At 45.4% G+C, this 13,216-nt stretch overlaps 1 protein-coding gene across 1 annotated transcript in view; it reads left to right on the top strand.

Moving 5' to 3' along the window:
• The window catches only part of ALPL (alkaline phosphatase, biomineralization associated), a 50,130-nt gene that overhangs the window by 19,923 nt on the left and 16,991 nt on the right, over nucleotides 1-13,216 (top strand). The window contains exon 2 of the mRNA XM_051988313.1: nucleotides 10,970-11,109. Coding sequence (XP_051844273.1) covers nucleotides 11,052-11,109 — 58 coding nt within the window. The 5' untranslated portion in view covers nucleotides 10,970-11,051. The remainder of the gene's footprint in view (nucleotides 1-10,969; nucleotides 11,110-13,216) is intronic.

The raw sequence follows: 13,216 nt of genomic DNA, 5'->3' as shown, positions 1-13,216 counted from the left end.
AACAACAATAATAATGCCAGTTATGTGATCATAGGCTCAAGTTCTTTAAAAGAAAGAAAGTTTGCTAAACACTGTAAATATTACTCATTTGATCCTCGTAAAAGATGTAGGAAATAGGTGCTGTTATGTTATTAATATATAATTATATATTATAACAGATGAAGAAACTGAGGCTTAAAAGAGTCATACAGCTAGTAAATGTCTGAGCTCAAATTTGAATTGAGCTCTTCCTGACTCCAGAACTGTTGGATGGCGAAATTGGCAGAGCACCTTATCTGGAGTTGGGAGCACCTGGAGTCAAATCTGGGCTCAGACACTTCATTCTGTTTGCCTCAGTTTCCTCATTTATAAAATGAACTAGAGAAGAAAATGGCCAACCACTCCAGTATCTTTGACAAGAAAACCCAAAATGGGGTCACAAATAATCAGATATGACTGAAAAGTGATTAAATAATGACAACAATTCTTGAGTCTATGCAGGAAGAACACAGAATGTCAGTACCAAAAGGGACCTTAGATAACTGTTGTAATAGCATTTTATGGAGGCTTCTCACTAATCCAGGTTGGATCTTCCCCTCACATAGTTTGAATGAGTTCATTGTTCTTCAACTATGGGATGCCTACCTGGTAACTTGGATAAGCCTCCTTGGGATGGGAAGATTCAATAGGTAATTCCCAGGTAGCCAAATGTGGAATACCCAGACAATATTTTAATCCTCAGATGATGGTCCCTGTGCTTCAGCATGTTTCTGAGTCCCCTGTGTTTTCAAGAAACATACTCATTCCATTGTCTAGTCTTTTATTCCTCGGAATCCCTGATTAAGGGATCAGAATGTAGATTCCTGCACGCTGAGAAACAGTCCATCTTTTCCATTCACAGCTGGTTTTGCTCCCGTATTTGCTTGCTTGCTTTTTTTTTTTTTAATAGTATTGTATTTTTCAAAAAATGGATTTCCACATTCACCTTTGCAAAATCTTGTATTGGATTTTTCTCCCTTCTTCTCCTTCCCTCTCCCCATGAACAGCAATCTGATATTAGTTAAGCATGTGCATGTGCATATTTTCACATTTGTAGAGCTACATAAGAAAAATGAAATTAAAGAAAACAAGCAAATGACAACAAAGAGTGAAAAAAGTATGTTTTGATCTGCATTCAGTCTCTCTCTGGATAGGAATACCTCTCTCCATCACAAGTCTATTGGAATTTCCTTGAATCTTCTCATTGGAAAGGAGCCAAGATCTCAGATTATCACATGATCTTGTTCACTTTACTTAGCATCAGTCTTTCCAGGATTTAGCCTGCTCATCATTTCTTACAGAACTATAATATTCCCTAACATTCATATACTACAACTTCTGCAGCCATTCTCCAATTGATGGGCATCCACTCAGTTTCCAGTTCCTGGACACTACAAAGGGGCTGCCACAAATATTTTTGCACATGTGGGTCTCTTTGGGATGCAGACCCAGCAGAGACACTGATGAATCAAAGGACATACTCATAACTTTTTATTCCTACATATTTTCATATCAACCATTTAAATGAGTACAACACAAGGGAAGAGAAGATAGGGTTACAGGAGTTTTGGTTGGCAAGGTGTCCCCAACAATGGTCCTTTTCTGGCAAAAATGACTGGAATTGGGCAGCTAGATAGTTCTGTGAGCAGAGCACAGGACCCGCTGGGAGTTGGGAGAATCTGAGTTGGAATGCATCTAAGACACTGGCTGTGTGACCCTGGGCTTAACTTAACTCCTATTGTCTTGCCCCGTAAAAATGATAGGCACAAATATGACTCTCTAGTGTCTTCAATAAGATCTTGCAATCTTATTTTTTTCTTGCCCTGGACCCCTGTAGCAGTCTGAAGCCTTTGTGGGCTCCTCAGAATCATGGAGTTTTGTTTTTAAATTTATAGAATAAAACCAGCATTTCCATTAACAAAGTACAGTAAAAAAGATGATTCCATGTTAAATTTCAAATTTAAATTATAAGTTGCTATTCTCTCAAACATATCACAAAATTATCATGTACACTTTCCCACTTTTCCTCTACCTCACCCCTTGTTCTAAAGAGAACTACCATGTATATATCAGACACAAACATGTATATCAGAATTATGTTTTTGAATGCATAAAATAGTACATGGAATTACAAAATTATATTGAAGTACAATGGTAATTTTTTTAAAAGTTCATGGATTACAAAGGAGCTAACACAGCTTCTCTGTATTTATTATTTAACTTTCTCCAGATTAGACAATCCTTGAGATCCAACTCTTGATACTCTGTTCCACGATTACCCTTGTCTCCCCTTCCTCCCAAAAAGGAGTCTATGATCCATTTCCCAATCTTTGTTTTTTTGGTTTTTGAATTCCATCCTTGGTTTGGTAGATTATCCAGTCTCAGGCTGATGCTGTGTAGCTTTTGGGTGGAGTTCTAGGGCTTTATCTCAAAGTACATCATATCCCCAGAAAACATTAGCTCAGCATTGCACTCGCTCACCCGAGCACCCTGCTATATGGCACCCCAGGGTAATGTCCAGCTGTTAACGGCCTCGGAGCATTTATAGCATGCTTCCCCAGGGACAGCTGTCTAGATTCACTCTTAGTGGGGACATGTGGAAGAGCATTCCTGGGGAAGGAATGGGGGGGGATCGGAGTTACAGGCAGAAGTCTATAGGACAGTAATAGCACTTCCCTCACAAATGAGCTCATTTTTTATTCAACCATTTCAGCCGTGTTCAATTCTTTGACCTCATTTGGGTTCTTGGCAAAGATATCTTAATTGTTTGCCCTTTCCTTCTCCAGCTCATTTTACAGATGAGGAAACTGAGGCAACCAACCTTAAGTGACTTGCTCAGGATTTGGATTCATTTTATTCTTGCTCACTCCAGGACTAGCACTCTAGCCACGGTACCACACAGCTGTGCTATGTAAACTTTAAAATAAATCCTTTGTAACCTGTGATTTAATCAATGTAGGGAACTCCAGGCAAGAAAAGTTCCCTTTAAAATGGATCAATATTTTCTCTGCAATTTCTTGTCTTATTCAAAGGTGGGGGAAGGGAAATAGGAGCATCTTGCTCTCTCCCCTCCTGGGAATTCAAAAGGCTTGACATGGTGTGCCCCCTTACCTTGTGGAGCCTTGAAGCAAAATGTTCTCCTCCCAGACTCGTTAGGCAGGGCTCCATGTGCTCATAGTGATGACTCTATGAACAGTTATCTTGGATTATTCTCTCCCTTTCATCCAACCACTGAACAGACTGTTCATTCTCCCTTAAAAACATTTCCCTAACTTTCTTTTCCTGTTGGTGCAGTTCATGGCCAAAGACTACAAGATCCTTATAATGGTTGGCAGGACAAATGTTCCTACCACCATTTTACAAGTGTGAAAAGTGGGGTTAAATACTGAATTTCTTAAGTCAGTGTTAGGGTCGAGGTCAATCCTTCCACTTCTTGGGTTTCCCAACATATGCAGTTTTGTAGCATTCTTTATTCTACTTTCTTCTAGCTCTAATATTTCTTGTTCTGTACTTTTAAAAAATTTTTCTAATTTATAGATGATTGGGAGGAATCCAGCAATATAGAATATTGGGATGAATATAACAAAATACAATAACAAGCTGTATTGTATGTTTGCAAAGTACAAACAAAATCTTCTTTGATCCTCACAAGAACTGATTTTACAGTTGAGAAAACCGGGGGAAACCCAGTCACACAGCTAGTAAGTGTCTGAGGCTGCATTTGAACTTCCTGACTTCCAACCTAATGCTACTTACCATCTTAATCCAGTGGGAGACCTTGACTTTCTTAAGCTAAGGTTTGACTGAGGTAACTACCCCCAAGATCTTGAGAGCCTGGTAATAACTGCCCACCCAATACCTTCCCTTTGGATTCCTTCATTTTCTTCTGGCAACGTAACCATTCTGGGTAGCTACAGGAAATGGCTCTATCCCCCCCATTTGGAAGGGAACCAGCCAGGGACACTGTTCTGTGCCCCTTCCACTGCTCACCCTCCAGGACCAGAGATTCAGCCTTGCCACTGAATTAATGTAATAATGTAAAAGCTTATATTCAGGGTCAAAAAATCAACTTTAGGGATCACAGTCCATCTGCAAAAGGACAATGTCTATTCTGGTTGAACAGGTGGTCAGCGTGGTGCGAATTGAGTCCTCATGGGTTCACATTTTAGGAGAGAAGGGGGTGAGAGGGGAGCCCCTAGAGGAATGGGGAGGTCATTGATGGTTCAAATCTGGCCTCAGATACTTCCTGGAATGAACACATAGCCTGAAAGAAAGGGCACGATCCAGCACTGGGACCACCAGCACACAATTGGGCATGTGCTATTTCTGCCCAGAGGCAGATTTAACCAAAGCTTCCTAATGTGGAATGGGCTTCCTTGGGAGATGGTTGGGTTTCCCCCTTACTCTATGCAGTAACTAGGTAATCATTTGCTTTACTATGAGGCCCAGAAACAGTGACTGCCCATGGGACACAGGTAGTAAGGAAGAGCATTAGGATCTATGTTCCTTCTGGTTCTGACATTCTGTCATTAATCTCTACTCAGAACTTTTGCAAGTTCTTGCAAATCGCTTTACTATTTTTGCCAAGAAAATCCCCAAAAGGGATCAGGAAGAGCAACACACAAATGAAAAATAATTAAACACAACTAAGCAAAGCCACAAGCTGATTGATTGAATTTGTTTTTCAACCAATTTGTGGTATACTATGGCCCAATTATAGGTAAAACTCTCAGCCTATGGACTCCTCTGCTATAACTGGTATTCTAATCTAGAACCAAGAACCCTCCCAGTTCTGACAACCTGGGTTCTAAGGTCCTTCCCAGCTCTGATATCTTATGCTCTAAGTGAGAATGATCAGGATCACAAGCTTACTTGTATCACCTGCTCCATTCTCCAGGCCTGTTTGCTGCCGGGCCAAGGAACTTCTAGTGTCCAGCCTGAGCCCTGGGTGCACCAGCTGATCTGCTGAGTACTATTCAGTAGAGCATGAGCTCTGACCTGGAGATGGGGACAAGGAAAGGTGTTTGTGCTCTCTCTGCTGTAACTTTGGACCCCAAATGCCTTAGGAAAGGGGAAGGTGGGGAAAGGCTGGATAATCAGCAAAAGGCAAGAGCTAAGTTATATTTCAAGCCCCAAGGTCAGAGGGAAAGCACAAACAAAGAACATGGGGATGGTTTTCAGCAAAGATCAGCTTAATAGGTACCTAGATCTAGGAATGAATGGCTAATACTCCCAATGGTCAGGAAGGCTTGGGAGGGCATGCCTTAACATGGATTTGATCACCCTATATCAAAACTAAGGTTCTAGCACTGACTGAAGCTCCCTCCCAGCTCTGACCTACTGAGTAATAAGGGCCTTCCCAGCTCCATTTTTCAGGCTTCTAAAGTCCCATTTCTCTTTGTATACTATGGTCACTTCCAATACCCTCTGCCTCATTTTACTTCCTGACTTGTGACCCTCAAAACTCCACGTTTATTGTAAACTCTGGGGGAAAAGAAAGCAAATATTTGGCCATCTTTGAGCCAAGTATCTCTTGGCACAGATTGTAAATTGCCAGGAAGTAAGTGTCCATTTTGTGGGCTCATAGATCTAGAACTGGAGGGGACTTGGGGGACCCTCATTTTCTAGATGAGGACATTGAGACAGAGAATGTAAATGATTTGCCCACTCATCCTGTGACGTGGATGGGGCTGGGCAGGAGCCAGGGCATCTTTAGTTGTCCTGGGCCCACTGAAGGGACGTTGCACAGCTCTACCTCACTGCCACCTCGCCAGCTCCGCAAGATGGAAGAACAAACAACAACTTGCTCTCAATTCAGTTTCCCTCTGTAATATGAGAGTGGTTATCTAGTGCACTCTTTCCACACTTCTGACATAGCCAATGTGGGAATGTCTTTTGCTTCAGTAAGCAATTTGGTTCTGCCCTTGCCCCAAGATCCCCCAAGGGGTTTTCAAGAGGGCCCAGCTGGCTCTCTCCACTCTGCTCTAGCTTTTTTCTAGGCTTAAAAACTTAACCCCAACTAAGCAACAAATACACATTAGAAACTACCTTCCAGGCATTGTGCTAAGAACTGAATTGTATAAAAGGAAAAAGACAATCCTTCTAAAGGAACTTTTGTCCACTTTGCCCCTAAGTGAACAACAAAAGAAAAATGGGCTCCTAACAGATGCATAGTAAAAGCAAAACAAATGTCTGTTTGGCCATGTCCATTGAATCTTATGTCTCACTTGGCCTTTTAAGGCAAAGCAGGGACATGGCATGTCTCGTCTTGGGTCCTTTGAATTCATGGTTTGTGATCATGTTGTCTCCCTTTATTGAGTCGTGCAGTCATTTCATTCATGTCTGCCAAGCTGTCCATAGCCAAGAGTAGGAGCCAGATTATTTATCTTGATACCTTTTGTTTCCCATCTCGTTCCTTCTCCCACCCTTCTGTACCCAAAGAGTCCTAGCCCTCGTAACACAAAAGGAAAGGGGGGAAAAAGAAATTTGGGAAAACAAGCCAACCCTTCACATGAGTTTGTCCTTTAGACACCGCTCGCTTCTTAAAGCAAGAAAGGGAAGGAAGTGGGTTTTCTGAGCCCTTCTTGGGGCCAAATGGGACCATCGTATTTACATAACATCCAGGTGTGGATGTTTTGTTCTCTCTGACTCTTGTTTTAACTGGTATGGTCAACTCTTCATGACCTCATTTGAAATTTTCTTGCATCTTTTGCCTTTTCCTTCAGCTCATTTTATAAAAAGGAAAACTGAGGCAAACAGGGTTAAGGCTGATGCAGCTAATAAATACCTGAGGCGGACTTTGAGCTCGGGCCTTCCTGAGCCCTGGGCTGCCTCATCATGCTGTGATAATTACAGAAATGGTTCCATCCCCGCTGGCTTCACTCCGCATCAGTTCACGGAGGTCTTCCCATAGCCACAGGCCTCCGCTCTATTCATAATTGGGTTTAATCTTGGTGGGCAGCTATGGAAGGAGCTGCTACACATTCTTGGACATTAATGCTGAGATTTGTATTTCTCATTTGTACACAGTTGTTTGTGCTCCTTGTATCCCCAGGGCTTTGTGCAGTGCCGGGCAAACAGGAAACACTTACAACATGGATGGGAAGATACTATTTAAAACCTTAGATAAACGGACTGGCTCTCACTGTCAGTCTGGTGGGAAGGTCTCGGGACCTTTGTCTCCTTTAGAAACGGATTCTTTCTGGTTTCTCCATTTGGGCCTTGAAAGGATCCCCAAGGAAAGGATCCCCCCTTCTCCAAATTGGCTAATTGGGGAGCGGCCCAGACAGCTGGGGAGCCTCCCGGCTCCTGGACTGAGCCCGCAGCAGGATGGCCTGAAATAGGGCCAACATCCCTGACAAGCCCTATACTAACTCAATAGCAGAAGGCCCGAGCCTTCTCATTGGACAGACTAAAAGGAAGTGACCAACCTTAACCAATGGTCTGCTTCTTGTGGCTCGGGTCACTTCCTGTAACTTGTGGTGGCTGACCTAGGGGCTGACCTCTGGGCCAGGAGGTCATGTGACTTCCTGGAACCTGGGCAGACCTGTGGGAACAGGGGACTCGGGCCTGGTCCCATTCAGTCTCCTTCCCTTGGTCAGCCTCGGTAAGAGGGGGCTCCAGGGGAGAGTCTGCAGCAATGAGGCCTTGACCTGTCCAGAATTGGGCACACGGCATGGGAAGAGTCAGAATCCTGGCCCTGCTCCTCAGCTGCTTTCTGGGGCCTCGTCTGCTTTGGAACCTCCCGGCCCCGACATTCCCCGGTTCCGAGGGCCCGCCCGGCCCCGACATTCCCCGGTTCCGAGGGCCCGCCCGGCCCCGACATTCCCCGGTTCCGAGGGCCCGCCCGGCCCCGACATTCCCCGGTTCCGAGGGCCCGCCCGGGCCCCGACATTCCCCGGTTCCGAGGGCCCGCCCGGGCCCCGACATTCCCCGGTTCCGAGGGCCCGCCCGGCCCCGACATTCCCCGGTTCCGAGGGCCCGCCCGGCCCCGACATTCCCCGGTCTAAAGAGTTCTGATATGAACTTAGCTCATATGATCTTTGTCCTCACAGAGTTGGGCTATGGAAGGAGCATCCATTTGCTTCACTATTTCCTAGATCATCCTCACTCAGCAAACTGTCCATCTATCACAAGGTTACCCAAGTTACCCTGCCAGGTTCAGCCCTTCCGTTTGTGCCCCTGAGCTGTTCTTGAGAAGTTTCAGTCTTTGGCTCAGTTGTGTCCGCGTTGGGGATTCTCTTGGCAAAGGTACTGATGTAGTTTGCATTTTCCTTCTCTAGCTACAAGGGAAAAAGGGACTTAGCCGGGACCATGCAGCTCGTGAGAATCTGAACTACCCACTGTAGCCCGTTGCTGAGTTCTCAGTTTTAATCTCTCCTTGTCTACTGACTTCTTGGGACACCTTGACCCTGCCCGATCCCTGAGCTACCACTCCGTACCTTTTCCCTTTTAAATGACAAAATTCCCTTTTGTTCTCTTCACTTTCTACCATCCAGTCATTCTTCACGCTGGGTGTTTCCACCCCATGATGCTGAACCTGCTCTGTCCAGGATCATCGCTGATTCCTCGGCTGCCAAACTCTCACCCCTTTCACCAGATTTTTGAATCCTTTTCCTCCACTTCAGAACATTGCTGGTTCCTGGAATTCCTGGAAGCTTCACTTCTCTTATCAAAAGAATGGGAATGATAAGCGCTTTCCTTGCAGGACTGTTGGGAGCAGTAACCTATATAAAACTACCTAATTGTTATCTAGGAGTATCTGGGATCAAGTTTTCTCTTTCCTAACTTGGGAGCAGCTAGATGGCATAGTAGAAAGAATACCAGTCCTGGAGCCAGGAGCCTCAAGATGCTTAATACTTATAGCTGTGTGACCGAATCACTTAATCCCATCTAGAAAAGAAAAAAAATAATCTCAGTGACAGGTCTGGTCCCTGGTCCCTATACCCATTTGACAGAAGAGGAAACAGAGCTGGTGGGGAAGTAAATTGCCCAAGGTCATCAAAGGCAGTTATTGACAAAGCATGTACAGAAATCCAAGTTTCTCTCTGCTCCACGCCTCCCCTCACTCTTGCCCTCCACCAGGTGATCCAGAGCTCAGGTAAGGTCAGTGGTCAAGGTCAGATGTCTCTGACCCCTGAGCTGGCCCCAGAGCTCTTGCTTTCCTCGGCCTAATCCAGTAGTATTATCTCCCTGAGATAAAGTCCGTTGGAGGAGGTGCTTAATCTGCACATGAGCCTTTCTGCGCCCTGCTCTGCCTTGCTTGCTCCCGACACAGCTTTGGATTTTGGAGGTTCAGGAGCCCCCAACTTGCAGGCTCAGACCCCAGCATGTCCCTGCCGTCCAGCACCCTGCAGCTGGCCCTCTCCACGGGCTTCAGCGTCCTATTTCTCTTGCTAATCCTAAGCCTTCTTTGTTATTTTGTGTGCCGCTTGGCCCAGCCCCTCAGGTAGGTCTGCTGGCTGTCTCTTCTCTGCTCCTCCCTTTCTTCTTCCCACTACTCTCCCTGCATCTCTTTACTTTAACCCTCCTTTCTTCTCCCCATTATTTTTCCTCTTCTCCCCCATTATTTTCCTCATCTTTTCTCTTTTCCTCATCCCCTTCCCCTCTCCCTTTTCTCAATTTCTTCTCTCCCTTCCCACATATGATGTGATGAAAGAGATAGGAAGGGCAATGGGCTCCCCAGATCGCCCAAGATCACGTACCAAGTCCCTCAGAAGTGCATTCTGAGTCAGAAGAGGGAAGCCTTGGGACCATCCTTCCCCTGTGCCCACTCTCCCTTAGATCTAACAGGTCCCTCTCGTTGTGTCCTTGTTTGAGCCTGCTAACGTGCTAGGTAATAAGTAAGCAGCACATGGAGCAAGGAAAAGAAGGGGGCCCAGCCGGGGAGGAGAAGGTGCTGGAGGGGGCAGGGAAGCCTGGCACTCCAAAGCTCCTATTCAAGGCCGTCAGAGTGTTGGCAGAGGGCACGGGCTGCTCTGGTTTGCACCGTGATTGGGTGTCTGGGAGCCAGTCAGCAATGGGGAGCCAGTGAAAAGGCTGCTGTGTCTTTTGAGAGACAAAAGGAACTTGGATCTGGGTCCTGGGCATTCCCTGTGGCAGCAGAAGGGAGAAGTTGTGCCAGCCTTCAAACTTGACCCAGGGAGAGAGCGTGGTAGGAAGGCTAGGGAGTGTGAGAAGAGGAAGCTAAGAAGAGCAAGAGCACCTTGTCAGGATGGCTCATCGTTGCTGGATTCAGCCTGCTTAGACTTTCTAACGTTCTTCTAACTCAAACTTAAGAGCAGGAAGGGGATTTATAAGAAAGGGACTCTAGAATATAGAATGTCAAGGAATGCCCTTAGAACATAGAATATCAGAGCTGGGAGGAATCTTCACTTTTCAAAAAATTTTTAGTTACAAGTCATATGCATGGGTAATTTTTCATCATTAACAGTTGCAAAGCCTTTTGTTCCAATTTTTCCCCTCCTTTACCCCACTTCCTCCCCTAAATGGCAGGATGATCAATACATGTTACATATGTTAAAGCATAAATTAAATACACTGTATTTTGCTGTACAAAAAGAATCGCACTCTGAAACAATTAGCCTGTGAAGGAGATAAAAAATGCAGGCAGACAAAAGGAATTCTATGTAATAGTTCATAGTCATCTTGCAGAGTTCTTTCCCTGGGTGTAGCTGGTTGAGTTCGTTACTGTTGGAACCGATTTGTTTTCATCTCATTGCTGACGATGGCCACATTCATCAGAACTGAAGTATTGCTGAAGTATATAATCTCCTGGTCCTGTTCGTTTCACTCAGCATCAGTCGCCCCATGCCTTTCTAAAATCATCCCGCTGGTCATTTCTTACACATAGTGCAGTAGGGGAGATGAGTGGGACTGGGGCTGAGTGACGGTCAGGGCCCAGGAACCCTTTCTCTGGTTGCCCATTGCTCAATCTGCCCTCTCTCCCCAGGATTGGCACATCGGTGACCATCTGACCAGTCGCATCTCCAGGGTCTCCAGGCAGGTGGGTGAGCAGTTCCACTGGACCTACCATGCTTCTCCTCCTCTTGAGTTTGATGGCGGGAGCCTGCCTCTCCTCCCTCGTACCAGGTAACTGGGGAAGGCTAAGCTTGGGGGGAAGGGGAGCGACAGGGCCAATGCCCTGGGTGATCACTATGGTCAGAGTTAGGAAGGTAATAGGGAACCCCCGAAAATATTGAGCAGGAGCTACCGCTGTGGGGTCTTTTCTGAGCATGGAAATCCTTTATTCCTAGAAGTTCTCTTCAGCCTCCTGGGTGAGGGCTCTGGGGAGGGACTTGGCAGCTTTTGGCCTTTTTCATTCCTGGCTTTAGGAAGCCTTCCCAGCTGACAATGAAGGATTATGTGTAAAAGAAAATCTTTCCTGCCAGGCTCATGAGTAGGGGAAGACAGTTCTTACCCCTCAAATATCTTTGCAAGACCATTAGTGTTCCTTCAGCCTGAAGTTCATACCTCAGAAGATTTAGAACCAAGACCCTCTAAATGATCCCCTTCCTTGTTCAGAGAAGGAAACAGGGCCAGAAAAATGGTACTATAGCTGCCCTGCCTCCACCTCCCTACCATGTTCCATTGCCTCTTTGCCATCTGATCCCGGGAGTGGTTAGGATCAGTCTTTGGCATCCTTCAGGAAGATTTTAAAAATTAATTTAATAATTCTCTTCCTCCACATTTAGAAGGCAAGCAATACATTATATGTAGAAGTCATGCAGAACTTATTTCCATATTAACCGTATTGGAAAAAAAGTAATGCTTCAACCTGAATTAAAGAACATTGTCTTTGATCATTATCTTGATCAGAATGACTTGGTTGTTCACAATTGATTTAATATTGCTGTTCCTGTGTACAATGTTCTTCTGGTTCTGCTGACTTCACTTTGCATTCCTTCCAGGAAGGTTTTATGCCCTTGTTAGTTGCACCAGGCTACAAGGGCAGCAGAAAGACCATGATTCTCCCTTCTAACCCTACAACCCAATTCCACCACAGAGTTGACTCGGGATCTGAGCTTCTTTTTAAATCATTCTCCTTTTATGGGCCTAACTTTTCTAACTTGATGAGAAGATTGTACTGCATTTTTATGGTGCCTCCAACCTCAGTGTTGACATTCTGGACATATAGGGAAAGGAGGAAGTAGACACTAGCAGTGTCCGGCTGGGCTCAATCATGGTCAGGGGCAATTGTTCTAATATATGAGGGATGTGTCTCTGGGCAGGCCAGATAGAAGGGGGAACAGCCTCTAGCCTATGTTCTGGACAGCTGACCCACAATTTCCAGTTCCTTTCCATTGAAGCCTTTTATAGGCACTTTCTGGGTCTAATCCCAGAAATTGACCACTTTCCATAATCTCTTCGGCTTTCCCAACATCCTTATATACATCATTGTCAGAGGTGGCAGGTCCCTTAGAACCCAGGAGGTCAGAGTTGGCAGGTCCCTTAGAATCCAAGAGGTCAGGGCTGGGAGGAGATCTTGTGATATCTCACTCATTAAGAAAGTAAAAAATGAGAGAAAGGAAATACCTTGCTTCTGGTCACAGTTTATCCCCTTTTCAGGGCTGGTCAGTGTATGTATCAGTGTGTGGAAAAACTAGGCATCTTGTTACCCAAACCTCTACCATTTTCTCAGAACAATTAGTGTTTTCAGTGCATTCATATATGTACACTAATTAGTATGTTTCCTTCACTCACATCCTTACTTCAGACAAGAAACTAGCTCTCTGATTTGATGTGTGAGCTGAGGCCTGTGAGCCTCAATTTGCTCAATTGTGAAATGGGTTTAATATTGCTGCCAGGAAAGCCAAGTCGGCCTGGGGCAGGGCCTGCTAGGAAGAATCCAAGACCGGGCGCCCATCCTTTACAGAATAGTCGTGGAGGCAGAGACTCTTGTCCATCATCACCACGAGTGGGGCCCAGCAGATGGCACAGTGTTAACAGGAAGCCACCTCTGGCTCTACCTGTGAAACCTTGGACCTTCCTGAACTTCTGCTTCCCCCTGACTGCCCTTGAGCTCCATTTTTAGATCACTGAATCTCTGAAGCTTTCTGGACTTTGTCCCCAAGGAGCACTCAAAAATGTTTGACCATTTTTTTTAATGGGGGGGGGGGGGGGCAAGGCAATTGGGGTAAAATGATTGCCCAGTATCAAGCCCTGCTAGTGTTAAATATGTGAAGCCCTCAACTGCTCC

The sequence above is a fragment of the Antechinus flavipes genome, chromosome 3, assembly GCF_016432865.1.
Source record: "Antechinus flavipes isolate AdamAnt ecotype Samford, QLD, Australia chromosome 3, AdamAnt_v2, whole genome shotgun sequence".
Taxonomy (NCBI): Eukaryota; Metazoa; Chordata; class Mammalia; order Dasyuromorphia; family Dasyuridae; genus Antechinus; species Antechinus flavipes.
The sequence above is the reverse complement of the archived record's forward strand: the minus strand, read 5'-3'. Positions and strand labels throughout refer to the sequence as shown.